We start from the raw sequence: 12,477 nt of genomic DNA, 5'->3' as shown, positions 1-12,477 counted from the left end.
AAGAAGCTTCTGGCCAGAAAATTAACACAGATAAGTCATCTATTTTTTTCAGTTCTAATACAGAGACTTCTATGAGAGATGTTATTTGTGATTTATTGGGTATTTTTGAAGCAGGTGATAATTCTACTTACCTGGGCCTCCCTAATACTATGAGTAAGAAGAAATCGGCTGTTCTGGGATTCTTAAAAGACAAATTGCGATTGAGGATTAATAGCTGGGAGGGGCGGCTTCTTTCTAGAGCTGGCAAAGAAACTCTATTGAAATCAGTGGCTCAATCTTTGCCAACATATGCCATGAGTGTGTTCTTAATCCCTATTGAGACCTGCAAAGAGCTGGAGAGATTAATGTCAAAGTTTTGGTGGGCTTCAAATCTGTCTAGAGGTATTAGCTGGATGAGCTGGAATCGGTTGAGCAGACACAAGCTTGAAGGAGGCCTGGGTTTTCGAAGACTTAGGGAGTTTAACTTGGCTCTCCTTAGTAAACAAGGCTGGAGGATTTTGACAAAGCCGTGTTCTTTAGCCTCTAGGATCCTAAAAGCTCGTTATTTTCCGAAGGGGTCTTTCCTTAATGCTAGTTTGGGTTCAAACCCGAGTTTTGTATGGCGTAGCATATTTGGGGCTAAAGACTTAATTTGTGCTGGAGTTCGTAGGAGTGTTGGTGCAGGGGCTAATATCCACATCCTATCGGATCCGTGGCTCCCTAGTGTGGATCCGCCGTATGTTTTATCTACTCACCCTGGGTTGATTAATCAACCAGTCTCTAGTCTTATGCTTCCAGATTCTCGCAGTTGGGATTTAGATCTCATTAAAGATTTATTTGTGGAAAGGGACAGAATAGCTATTCAGTCTATTCCCTTATGCTCTTCGGTGGATGAGGATAAATGGTTTTGGAAATTTGAAAGTTCTGGGCTCTATTCGGTTAAAAGTGCTTATAGATTTCTGGTTGATCTTAAAGCTGGCTTTTCTGCAGATAATTCTACTGGATTCTGGAGGAAAATTTGGGCCCTCAATATACCGCCTAAGATTCGCAACTTCCTTTGGCGCGCTGTCTCTAACATTTTACCGACTTGTGCCCAGCTGATGGCAAAACATGTGCCCCTTAGTCCTGCGTGTCCCATTTGCAATGAGCAAGTTGAAACCAGCTGGCACGCCCTTGTGAGTTGTCACTTTGCTCGGTCTTGCTGGCATAGGTCTAGCATTAATTCTTTCAATTGGACTGAGGGATCTCTTGCTGAATGGTGGCGCTTGTTGACATTAAAGTATGGAGACCATTTATTGGAGGAAGTTGTTATGGTGATGTGGGGAATTTGGCAGGCGAGAAATGCATTTGTGTGGAATCATAAGTCCCCATCTGCAGCATCAGTTGTTCTATCGGCTAGAAAGGTTCTTGATCAGTACCATTTTTCTCAGAAGACTCAGGATTGTTCCTTGTTAGCAGTTCAGGAGAAGCAACTGCAGCTTGAGCACTGGACTCCACTTGTTGTAGATCAGATCAAGGTTAATGTCGATGGTGCTCTTTTTGTCAATATGATTCGGTATGGTTTTGGGTGTGTAGCTCGGGGTCATGATGGGAAGCTTATTGCTGCCACCAACTCAGTGTTTCAGGGTGTTGTTCAACCAGAAGTGGCTGAGGTTATAGGCATCAAAGAGGCGTTAAGTTGGATTGCTAGTTTCCCTTGGACCAAAGTTGTGGTGGAGTCGGATAGTTTGGTTTGTATACAGGCTATAACTAATCCTATTTCTTTCCCTTCTCAATTTGGGCTTCTTGTGTCTGACTGTAAAAGCTTGCTAAAACAGTTGCCTTTTGTTTCTCTTAATTGTGTCAAACGTTCTGCTAACAGAGCCGCTCATTTTTAGCGCGGGCTTCTTGTTACTCCACAGATCGTTCTAACCAAGAGGGTTTTATGTCTCCTGAGTTAGATGCCATAGTTTTGGCTGATTTTTCGGTTTAATAAAGCTGAAGTTTTCTTTCAAAAAAAAAAAATTATAGTTTTCATTATACAATTATTTCTTGTATGTTTATTAAAAAAGTTATATTTAAAGAGAAAACTATATGAAATGGCTTTAATGAATAACATGAGAGAATGAAACTTATATTTATATATAGATGAAAACACAATACTATATAAATATATATATATTGGGGAATTTTTTTATAGGGGTTTCATTTTAAGCCCTACCAGTAGGGCTCTCAGTGTTCTCAACCCGTGAACAGTTTTCGGCATGACCTTTTTTTTTTGACGTGTATATTATAACTATTTAGAGTATCCTGCAAATTTTCAGAAAATTCTGAATAGTTTGCAGTACTGAAAACTAGGTTCAAACATGTTGTTGCACACGTGACTAATTTTTTTTATGCTCGTGGAAAAAAACATGTTTGAACCTAGTTTTCGATACTGCAAACTATTCGGAATTTTCTGAAAGTTTGCAGAATGCTCTAAATAGCTACAATATACACGGTCATAAAAAAAGTCGCACCGAAAACTGTTCACGGGTCGAGAAATACTGAGAGCCCTACCGGTAGGGCTTAAGCCCCTCTCTATATATATATACTGATTGCAAATTTCTTTGAATTAGCATAAACAAAGTACAACTTTTCCCTATATATCGTCAGTATTATGACTACTAGCTGCTCATGTAATCCTATATTATTATGTGAAGCTCCCAATTTAAAGTATTAGTGAACTTTCAAACCAAAGAGCATACAAACACCCTCAAAAAAAATATATATCCATACATACAAAATACAAATGAAGCTTATTTAATTTTCTTCGAGCTAAAGCTTTAATTAATTTTAGTGATTAGGTACTACATTTTTTAGAAAATAATATTATTTACCTATCTGAAAATTGTAAATTGTATATATATATATTCTATTGTTTGCTATAATAGGAGATTTCATTATTAGTAAAAGTTATTTAAGTTAGAAAGTAAATGTAAGAAGTAAAAGATGAAAATAAGGAGAGGAATGAGGTTGACCACCTTAAGCGGTGCATAGAGGAAGAGAATAGTTAGTGATGCTACCTTATTGATAGCTCCAATTGTTGAAGACCCCATAATTTGTAGTCACACTCTCTATATTTAGGCATCTCCATCTTCACCTTCACCTATATATATGTAACAATTACTCCATTCTTCTCCTCAGTGTCGGGCTCTAGCCCATTGATGATTATTACTACAAATTCTATGTCCAATTAATACATGTATACTTATAGCTATTAATTAACCAATCTAATCTTATTATAAAATTACTTACTTTATGAGTGGGAAGGTGAGAATACCAAGACTAGTCTCCGTGAATAATGCATTCACGGTGGGATTAGTGATTATTGTTGTGAGCTTGCAAATAGGCAACGGTCAGTTTGACTATGAGTTTGGACCTGAAGGCGTTGAGAGCGATGCGGCTGTTGATGGTGCTCTTCATGCCAGGCTACCAGCATTCTCGGTCGCATCTCATGGGGCAGCTGCTTTCTGTGAGGCATGCGATCACAAGGAAGCATGCATTGAAAGCATTGGGTCTGTGGCAAACAAGCCCAATGCAAACCCCAAGGACTTTGTCCAAGCTGCTATACAATCCACCATCACACAGGTCAGCACTGCATTGGATGTGTCTGGTAGCATAGCAGCCAACTCCTCCGGCTCCAAGAAGATGTCCATGGAAGACTGTAAGGACTTGCTTGGGTTTGCTGTTGATGAGCTTAAGAATTGCTTTACAGCTGTGGGAGGAACTGACTTGCACGCCTTGCGCGACAAACAAGTCGACCTTCTTAATTGGTTAAGCGCTGTTATTTCCTATCAGCATACTTGTCTTGATGGCATATTTGACTCCCAACTCAAGGAAGAAATTATGTCAAGTGGTCTCTCAAATGCAAACAAGCTCACAAGTAATGCCTTGGCGATTGTCTCCACCATGTCTACGATCTTTGATGCTTTCAAAATCCCTGTGAAGGTTGGTGGTGGGGGTAATGCTCGTGCACTCACTGGTTTTGCACAAGGTAGTTTTGGATTTGGTCTTGGTGGTCATGGTGCTAGTGGTACTTGGAGTGGAGGTATTGGTGGGGGTAAAGGTGGTGGTGGTATAGGAGCAGGTGGTGGTGGCAGCGGTAGTGGTAGTGGTAGCGGTGGCGGCAGTGGTGGTGGTGGTGGTAGCGGTAGTGGTGGCAGTAGTGGTAACGGCATTGGTACTGGTGGCGGCAGTGGTGGTGGTTATGCTAATAAAGATAAAAAAACTAATGAAGGTAGTTGTAAATGTAGTTGTGATGATAAAGCAGGTGGTGGTGGCAGCAGTGACAGTGGAGGTGGCGGTGGCAGTGGCGGGGGCAGTGGCGGCGGCACTGGCAGTGGCAGTGGCGGCGGCACTGGCAGTGGCAATGGCAGTGGAAGCGGCAATGGCAGCGGTAGTGGCACTGGCAGTGGCAGCGGTAATGGCGGTAGTGGTGGTAAGAAAGGTAATGGTGATTCAAGCAACCACAAAGCTACTAAAGAAGGTGGTGGTAATGGTAAAGGTCACGGCAATGGTAGTGGAAGTGGTGGTGGCAGTGGTGGTGGTATAGGTGGTGGCAAAGGTAGCGGAAGTGGTAGTGGTAAAGGAAGTGGTGGTGGTAGTGGTGGTAAAGGAGGCAGTGGTGATGGTAAAGAAAGCGGCGGGGGTGGTGGCAATGGTAGTGGTAAAGGAGGTGGTGGTGGCGGAGGTGGTGGTGGAGGCAGTGGCGGTGGTGGAGGCGATGGTGGCAATAAAGGTGATTCAAGTGGTGATGGCAGTGCTACAGGAGGAGGGGGAGGTAATGGTAAAGGTGGTGGTAGCGGAAAAGGTAGTGGGAGTGGCGACGGTAGCGGTAATGGTAAGGGTAAAAGTGATGATAGTGCTAGCAGCGGTGGTGGTGGCGGCGGCGGCGGCGGTGGAGGAGGCGGTGGTGGTAGTGGTAAAGGAAGTGGTAGCGGTAAAGGTGACAGTAGTGCTAGTGGAGGAGGTGGAGGTAGCGGTGGTGGTAAGGGAAAAGGTGATGGCAATGGCAGCGGCAGTGGTAGTGGTACAGGTAATGGTAGTGGCAAAGGCGGTGGAGGTGGCAGCGGTGGTGGGAACAATAACGACAGTGGTAAAGATAAAGATAGTGGTAAAGGTAATGGTAATGGCAAGGGAGGTGGTGGAGGAAACAGTGGTGGTGGTGAAAATAGTGGTAAAGGTAGTGCTAAAGGTAATGGTAGCGGCAAGGGAGCTGGAGACGGAGGTGGTAGTGGTGGAGGCAGCGGCAGCGGAGGCGGTGGTGGAGGAGGCGGCAGTGGTGACAAAGGTAGTGCCAAAGGTAATGGTAGTGGCAAAGGAGGTGGTGGTGGTGGAGGCGGCGGCGGTGGAGGAGGCGGTGGTGGTAAAGGTAGTGCCAAGGGTAATGGTAGTGGCAAAGGAGGAGGTGGTGGTGGAGGCAGCGGTGGTGGTGGCGGTGGAGGCGGAGGCGGAGGAGGTGGTGGCAACAATGAGTTTAGTTGGGGTAATGGTAATGGATTTAATTGGGGTGACAGTAGCTATGGTGGTGGTGGTGGAGGCGGCGGCGGAGGTGGCGGTGGAGGTGGTGGTGGTGGTGGAGGCGGCGGAGGTGGTGGTAGTGGCAGTGGAGGTGGAGGCGGTGGTGGAGGTGGAGGTGGAGGTGGAGGCGGAGGCAGCTGGGGTGGTAGTAAGTATAGTGGCGGTGGAGGTGGAGGTGGTGGAGGAGGCAGTGGGACTGGTAAAGAAGGTTTTGGTTTTAATTTTAATAAAGGCTTTACCATCGGTTCTGGTTCAAGACGACTTAAGGAGGTATATCAAAGCAATGGTGAGTATCCATCATGGTTGTCCGGTGAAGATAGAAAGCTATTAGGCAACAACAATGGCAATGAAAAGTTAATGCCTAATAAAATCGTGGCCAAAGATGGGAGTGGAGACTTTAAAACTATTGCAGAGGCTCTTTCTTCCTATCCCAAGAACCATAAAGGTAGATACACTATATATGTTAAAGCTGGGATATACAACGAGTATCTAACCGTTACAAAAGAACAAGTCAATGTGTTTATCTATGGAGATGGACCCCGAAAGACAATCATTACTGGAAGAAAGAATTTCAACGAAGGTGTTTCAACCATTAGAACTGCTACATTCTGTAAGTTTTTTTTTTATTATATTATCACCTTCACTTCTTCTACTTTCTTCTTCTTCTTCCTCCTCTAATTTAACTTGTTTCTTTCCTCGACAGCTGCTATAGGAAATGGATTTATAGCAAAGTCAATTGGATTTCAAAACACAGCAGGACTAGAGGGGCACCAAGCAGTGGCACTTCGAGTTCAATCAGACATGTCTGCATTTTACAACTGTAGAATGGATGGTTACCAGGACACTTTGTATGTTCAAACTCATCGCCAATTCTATCACAACTGTGTCATATCAGGAACAGTTGACTTCATCTTTGGGGACGCAGCAGCTGTTATCCAGAACTCACTGATCGTAGTTAGAAAGCCTGGAAAAAACCAAAAGAATGCAGTGACTGCTCAAGGCAGAGTTGATAAGTATGAAACTACAGGCATAGTAATCCAAAACTGTAAGATTGTCCCTGAACAGAAACTCTTCTCAGAAAGATTGATGACCCCCACATACTTAGGCAGGCCATGGAAAGAATACTCCAGGACAGTAATCATGGAATCCGTAATAGATGACTTGATCCAACCAGCAGGATGGCTGGAATGGGATGGTGACTTTGCACTAAACACACTCTACTATGCTGAGTATGCAAACAAAGGCCCTGGTGCTGCAACCAACCAGAGGGTGAAATGGAAGGGATACAAGGTCATCACTGACAAGAATGAAGCTCTTCAATTCACACCAGGTCAATTTATCCAAGGAAATCTATGGTTAGAAAAAACTGGGTCACCATTCTTCCTTGGATTAAAGAGCTAATTCATCATATATTTTAATTAATTAATAATAATAATAAAATAAACACTTAGGTAGGTGTAATCCGAGGATGAGAGGATGGTAGTGATCATTCCCACCCCACCTCGTTGATTAAACAAATAAAGAAAAAGCATTCTCCAATTTGTGGTTAATGTTTGGTTTCTTTTTTTCTTTTTTTTATGTAATACAATATTGTAGGCTAATTGCCTGTTTCAATAATAGTATGCATCTACACTAAATCCTTATCTTTATTCATTATATAATTATATTGTTTGTTATTTAAATCTTTATCTTTATCAACAAGGCAAAATCTAAAGAAGTTATATCAATATGAGCACAAGATGTTAACTTTAGTAAATGCTTAAACTGTATGAAAAACATACTAAGAAGGAACCAAAGAGGACACGTGGCATTCCATTTTCCACAAACACATTCCAAAAAAAAAAAAACAGAACCAGAGAGAGAGAACTAACAGAGGTATCGACCAATAATGGAGTTGTGTTCGGTTTGGGTGGGAGTGGAGACTTTGCATCTTCTTCAACTGAAACCAAAACCAAAACCAAAACCACTCTCTTTTCCTAATCCTAGCTGCCATGTTCATCAAACTCGCCACTTATGCGTTTCAGCCACCACTACCACCTCCGCCGCCACCACGGCCTTGGAGCAGGCTGGAGACGGCGGTAAGAGAGTGGTGGAGCTGGTCGGAGCCTTCAACCAACTCACACATAGAATGGGCTCCACCAGTTCCTCTTCAATTCTCTTCAAGGCCCTTAAGCTCTCCATTCCTCTTCTCCACGCTCTTCCTCTCGCCCCAGACGGCCGTTCTCCTCTCTCCAAGGCCTTGTCCGTCGCTCTACTCCTCGCTGATCTTCATATGGACGCTGAAGTCATCTCCGCCTCCATCCTCCGCCAGCTGGTCCAGTCGGGGACTATTTCAATTACCCATATCAGGAATCGGATCGGCACCGGCACCGCCCATCTCCTCCACGAGAGTCTCCGAGTCAATAACCTTCCTTCCACTTTCAAAGACATCGACGCCTTGGACGAACGAGACGCTTCTGCACTCCGCAAGTTTTGCCTCACTTACTACGACATCAGAGCTCTCATTCTCGAGCTCGCTCTCAAGCTCGACACCATGAGGCATCTCGACTACCTCCCTCGCTATCACCAGCAATTGCTTTCTCTCCAGGTAATGAAGATTCACGCACCTTTGGCTCATGCCGTCGGGACCCATCTCGTCTCCCTCGAGCTTGAGGATCTCTGCTTTCGCTATCTGTTTCCTTATTCCTATTTGTATGTCGATACTTGGCTGAGAACCCATAACGAGGCTCATGAGATGGGAAAGGATCAGTCTTTGATTGACGTCTATAGGGACCAGTTGCTGGTGTCTTTGAAAGCTGATTCTTTGTTGGCTGAAATGGTTACTGATATCTTCGTTAAGGGTCGGTATAAGAGCAGATATAGCACTATGAAGAAGCTCTTGAACGATGGCCGGAAGCCAGAGGAGGTGAATGATGTTTTGGGGTTGAGAGTCATATTACAGCCCAGGAGGTTTGAGAGTCAGAGTGCTGATATGTTTGAAGGAATTGGGGTGAGAGCATGCTATAGGACCCGTGAAGTTGTACGGTCTATGTGGAAAGAAATGCCTCACAGAACGAAAGATTACATTGCTAATCCAAAACCCAACGGCTATAGGAGTCTACACATGGCGGTTGATGTGAGTGAGGAAGGCAGGAGTAGACCCATCATGGAAATACAGATTAGAACTTCTGATATGGATGTCTTTGCTGCTGGTGGGACAGCATCCCATTCCTTGTACAAGGCTGGTCTTACTGACCCAGAAGAGGTAAACTTGTTTCTTCATTTTCTAATGGTTTTTTTGGTTTAGTTTTTACAAGTTTAGTCTCATAGTCATAGAGAATGAGGGTATTGAAAGCGATTGATTTGCAGGCGAAGCGGCTCAAGGCCATAATGGTGGCTGCAGCTGAACTTGCAGCATTGCGCCTTAAGGATTTTCCATCTACAAATCATAAAGGTATTGAAAATGACCAACAAAATAGGGTGTTTCGCCTTCTAGACAAGAACGGAGATGGTAGGATCAGCATTGAGGAACTTATGGAAGTTATGGAAGAGCTTGGTGCTCCTGGGGAAGATGCCCGGGAGATGATGAGGCTCCTTGATTCCAATAGTGATGGATCCCTGAGCTCTGATGAATTTGACTTGTTTCAGCAACAGGTGTGTGGTGATGTCTTTAATAATAGAATAGAAGTAATCATGGCCATGAGAACATAAATGAGAAGTAATTTGATATATGCAAGCAAATGCAATACTTGTTACTGTTTTGTAGGTGGAATTTATGCGTAGTTTGGAAGACAGAGATGGTCAGTACAAGTTGATGCTGAATGAGAAGCTTCAAACGGCAGGAAACAGCAGCTCCATTCAGGAATGTAATGAAAGCTAGCCATAATTTCTTGACCATGTAAAGGTTAGAAATTGTTAGTTCAATTTCTTCATTATGGGCTTAAGATTTCTCTGCACTTGTTATTTTATTATGAGTTGACTCAAGTGTTTGAAGATTTTGGGATTGAATTGGGTTTTTAAATGGTGCATATATGATGTTTTAGTTTTGTTTTTTATTTTGGGGGAGAATTGAATAAAGGTCTATTAAGAGATTTTGTACCACGATTAAGCTTCGAACAAACTGCTAATGTCGCTTACTTGTTGGTATCTGCAAATATGTTCTGACTAATGTTGATTTAACAAATTACCTTTATGCATAACATATTTTTTGGTGATGTCTAGTTGCTAGAACATTTTTACTCGATTTGATTTACAATTGTAAGGCCTATTTCCAATTATCTTTAAATTATAAATGATTCTGTCTTTGTTTCAACTGAGGTTGAACTTTGCATTTTAAAAGTAGTGCTTTGTGTTTATATAACAGTTTGAAATAATAGTTTGGATTGTGTCAATATGCATACATTTTTCATGAAATAAAAAGTGGGGCCCTGCGAATGAAAGTTCTGAAAAAATGGATTTTCTAGCATGTTAGATATTGTGTAATTTGACCTGATGATGTCCTTGATGATTGTTATAAAACATGTTAGCATGCCTAAGAAACTGGTGAGAAAACTTTATTCTAAAAAGTCTCGAAATCCCTGTACCTGGATATTTTGAAAGCATATCAATCTTTGGTTTAGCACTTGTTTTTCCTCTTCAAACTTATTTGCTTCTGGTAGGGATGGCAAAAAAACCCGGTGGATCGGGGCGGGTCGGAGCCCCGATCCTTCGGAGCAACCTATGATCCGAAAATAAGCGGGGCAAAACCGGAGCGGGTCAAGATCTCTGGCATGATTTGGCTCGAGCTTTGAAACATTCCGTTGGTCTTTTATCAGATTATGATTAGTCTCTCACTGCCATTGTTCTTTTGTGTATTGCAGCGATGTGAGCGACTCTGATGACGAGGAATCAGATTCTTGCATGTGCATCACAGTGTAGATAACCTTTCACTTCAATACACCAGTTATCAGGAAATTCAGCTTCTATATCAAACATTTGGGCATTCTCTGCATCTGTTTCGACAATTTTTTTGTTGTTGATTCGAATGGCCGTCTTCAATAACCACTCAAACGATAGACAACAAAGATCCAGATAGCAACAACTTTGTTTCAAATTAGGTTGATTTCCAGTCAAGGAAGGCGAGAGTGTCTTCCTCCATGTGTAACATATTTACAGCAAATGAGCTATTTTCATATTCTTACTACGTATCTTGGTATGTATTTTATGTGTATATATATAGTACATGTTTCACTTTGTGCAACTTGATTTACTATTGAACAACTAGAGTGTTTGGCCGTTCAGGTTCGGAATCCAGTCCAACAGATAATGCCTTGTTCTTGGAATCAAAAATCTCACCTTATTATAAAACAAAATTTAGTGATTTCAGTAAATAAAAAAATAAAGAGAAAAGATTGTCCATGCACTAACAGTCTTATTCTAAATAGAAAGTTGAGAATTTTGCACGTATATTTGGTGAGCGGTAGAAGGAAATTCTTGAATTTGTTTTAGCACAATCTAATTAAAGTTCTCATATTTTTTTATCACATTACTATGTAGCTTTGCCATCACAATTGTCAGCCGTTTTCTTTTGACGAGAACATGTTAGGTTCATCTCCATGTTCTATTTTGGTCGATTTAAAATTATAACTCAATCACTACTTTTTTTAATATTTAAGTTATTTGAGGTTCATTTAAAAAATATATATATAAATAGAAATAACATTTAATTTTTTTTCATAATTTATATATAAAAAATTATCAAATATTTAGTTAACAATTAGATAAATTAATTTCAATCATGCAATTTTATGGTTCAATAGTGTGATAGCACAAAGAAAATTGAGAAAGAATTCTATTGAATCTTTATTATCAAGAAAGGTTATTGCAAGTGATATATCAGCTTGTATATATATCAAGCTGTAAAACAGAATAACAGAACTATAACCAACTGTCATAACTAATCCTATGTTAAACATAACATAAAAGAAATTAGTACAGCTAATTATCTCTAACAGCCCCCCTCAAACTAAGTGTGGAGGCTGAGACTACACTTAGATTGTCTCTAAGCAAGGCAAAACGGGAGCTGGAGATAGGCTTTGTTAAACAATCAGCAATTTGATGGTCAGCTAGTACATGATGCACTTGAATCTGTCTTTGAAGCACTTTGTCTCGTACGAAGTACAAATCTATTTCAATATGCTTAGTCCGAGCATGAAGAACCGGATTAGCAGCCAACACGACAGAACTGAGATTGTCACACCAAATAGAAGGAAGACCAACCACAGAGACATGTAACTCACTAAGAAGTGAATGAATCCAAGCAATTTCAGACACAACAGTAGCAAGGCTGCAGAATTCTGCTTCTATGGAGGAACGAGATATGGTACTCTGCTTCTTGGACTGCCAAGCAACAAGGTTGTCACCAAGATAGACATAGAACCCAGTAGTAGAGCGCCTATCATCAGGATCAGATGCCTAATCAGCATCACAAAAAGCTTGTAAAGACAGAGTTGTAGCTGGACGCAAGTGTAAGCCAAAGTCTAAGGTACCAGCCAAGTACCGTAAAATTCTTTTGACGGCAACCCAATGAGATTGGAGGGGAGAATGCATAAACTGGCAGACCTTGTTAACACTATAAGCAAGATTAGGTCGTGTAATCGTAGCATACTGTAAACCACCTACAATAGACCGATAAAGCGTAGGGTCAAGAACCGGATCACTGCCATAGGATGAGAGACGAAGACCACTATTCATAGGAGTACTTTGAGTTTTAACACCTTGCATTTAAGCTTTACAAAGGAGATCTTGCAAGTATTTTCTCTGAGATAAAAGCATACCATCTGATGTATGAAGGACCTGGATACCCAAGAAATAGTCAACAACACCAAGATCCTTTAAGGCAAATGCATGACTGAGATCATTAACCAAAGAAGTAACCAGATTATCACTACTGCCAACCACCAAAATGTCATCGACATAAACCAAGACATAAGTGGTATG

General features: G+C 41.7%; 2 protein-coding genes across 3 annotated transcripts; both read left to right on the top strand.

Annotated features, from left to right (window-relative positions):
• The first annotated feature begins 3,258 nt into the window (after positions 1-3,258).
• LOC133815624 (uncharacterized) lies at positions 3,259-7,163 on the top strand. The gene is made up of 2 exons (XM_062248440.1): positions 3,259-6,130; positions 6,224-7,163. Exons 1-2 carry the CDS (start codon positions 3,259-3,261, stop codon positions 6,919-6,921), a joined length of 3,570 nt encoding a protein of 1,189 aa, XP_062104424.1. The 3' UTR covers positions 6,922-7,163.
• A 114-nt stretch (positions 7,164-7,277) lies between these two features.
• LOC133819626 (probable GTP diphosphokinase CRSH, chloroplastic) lies at positions 7,278-10,783 on the top strand. 2 transcript variants are annotated; one of them, XM_062252919.1, is made up of 4 exons: positions 7,278-8,764; positions 8,869-9,153; positions 9,266-9,403; positions 10,158-10,272. In XM_062252919.1, the coding sequence occupies exons 1-3, from the start codon at positions 7,409-7,411 to the stop codon at positions 9,377-9,379; spliced, it is 1,755 nt and encodes a 584-aa protein (XP_062108903.1). In that variant the 5' UTR covers positions 7,278-7,408; the 3' UTR covers positions 9,380-9,403; positions 10,158-10,272. The 2 variants fall into 2 exon arrangements, with proteins under 2 accessions (XP_062108903.1, XP_062108902.1); XM_062252918.1 differs by lacking the exon at positions 10,158-10,272 and adding an exon at positions 10,359-10,783 and having other exon boundaries at positions 7,280-8,764.
• The last annotated feature ends 1,694 nt before the right edge of the window (positions 10,784-12,477 follow it).

This window comes from Humulus lupulus, chromosome 2, assembly GCF_963169125.1.
Source record: "Humulus lupulus chromosome 2, drHumLupu1.1, whole genome shotgun sequence".
Lineage (NCBI taxonomy): Eukaryota > Viridiplantae > Streptophyta > Magnoliopsida > Rosales > Cannabaceae > Humulus > Humulus lupulus.
Note: the sequence above shows the minus strand (reverse complement) of the source record. Positions and strands in the feature narration are given on the sequence as shown.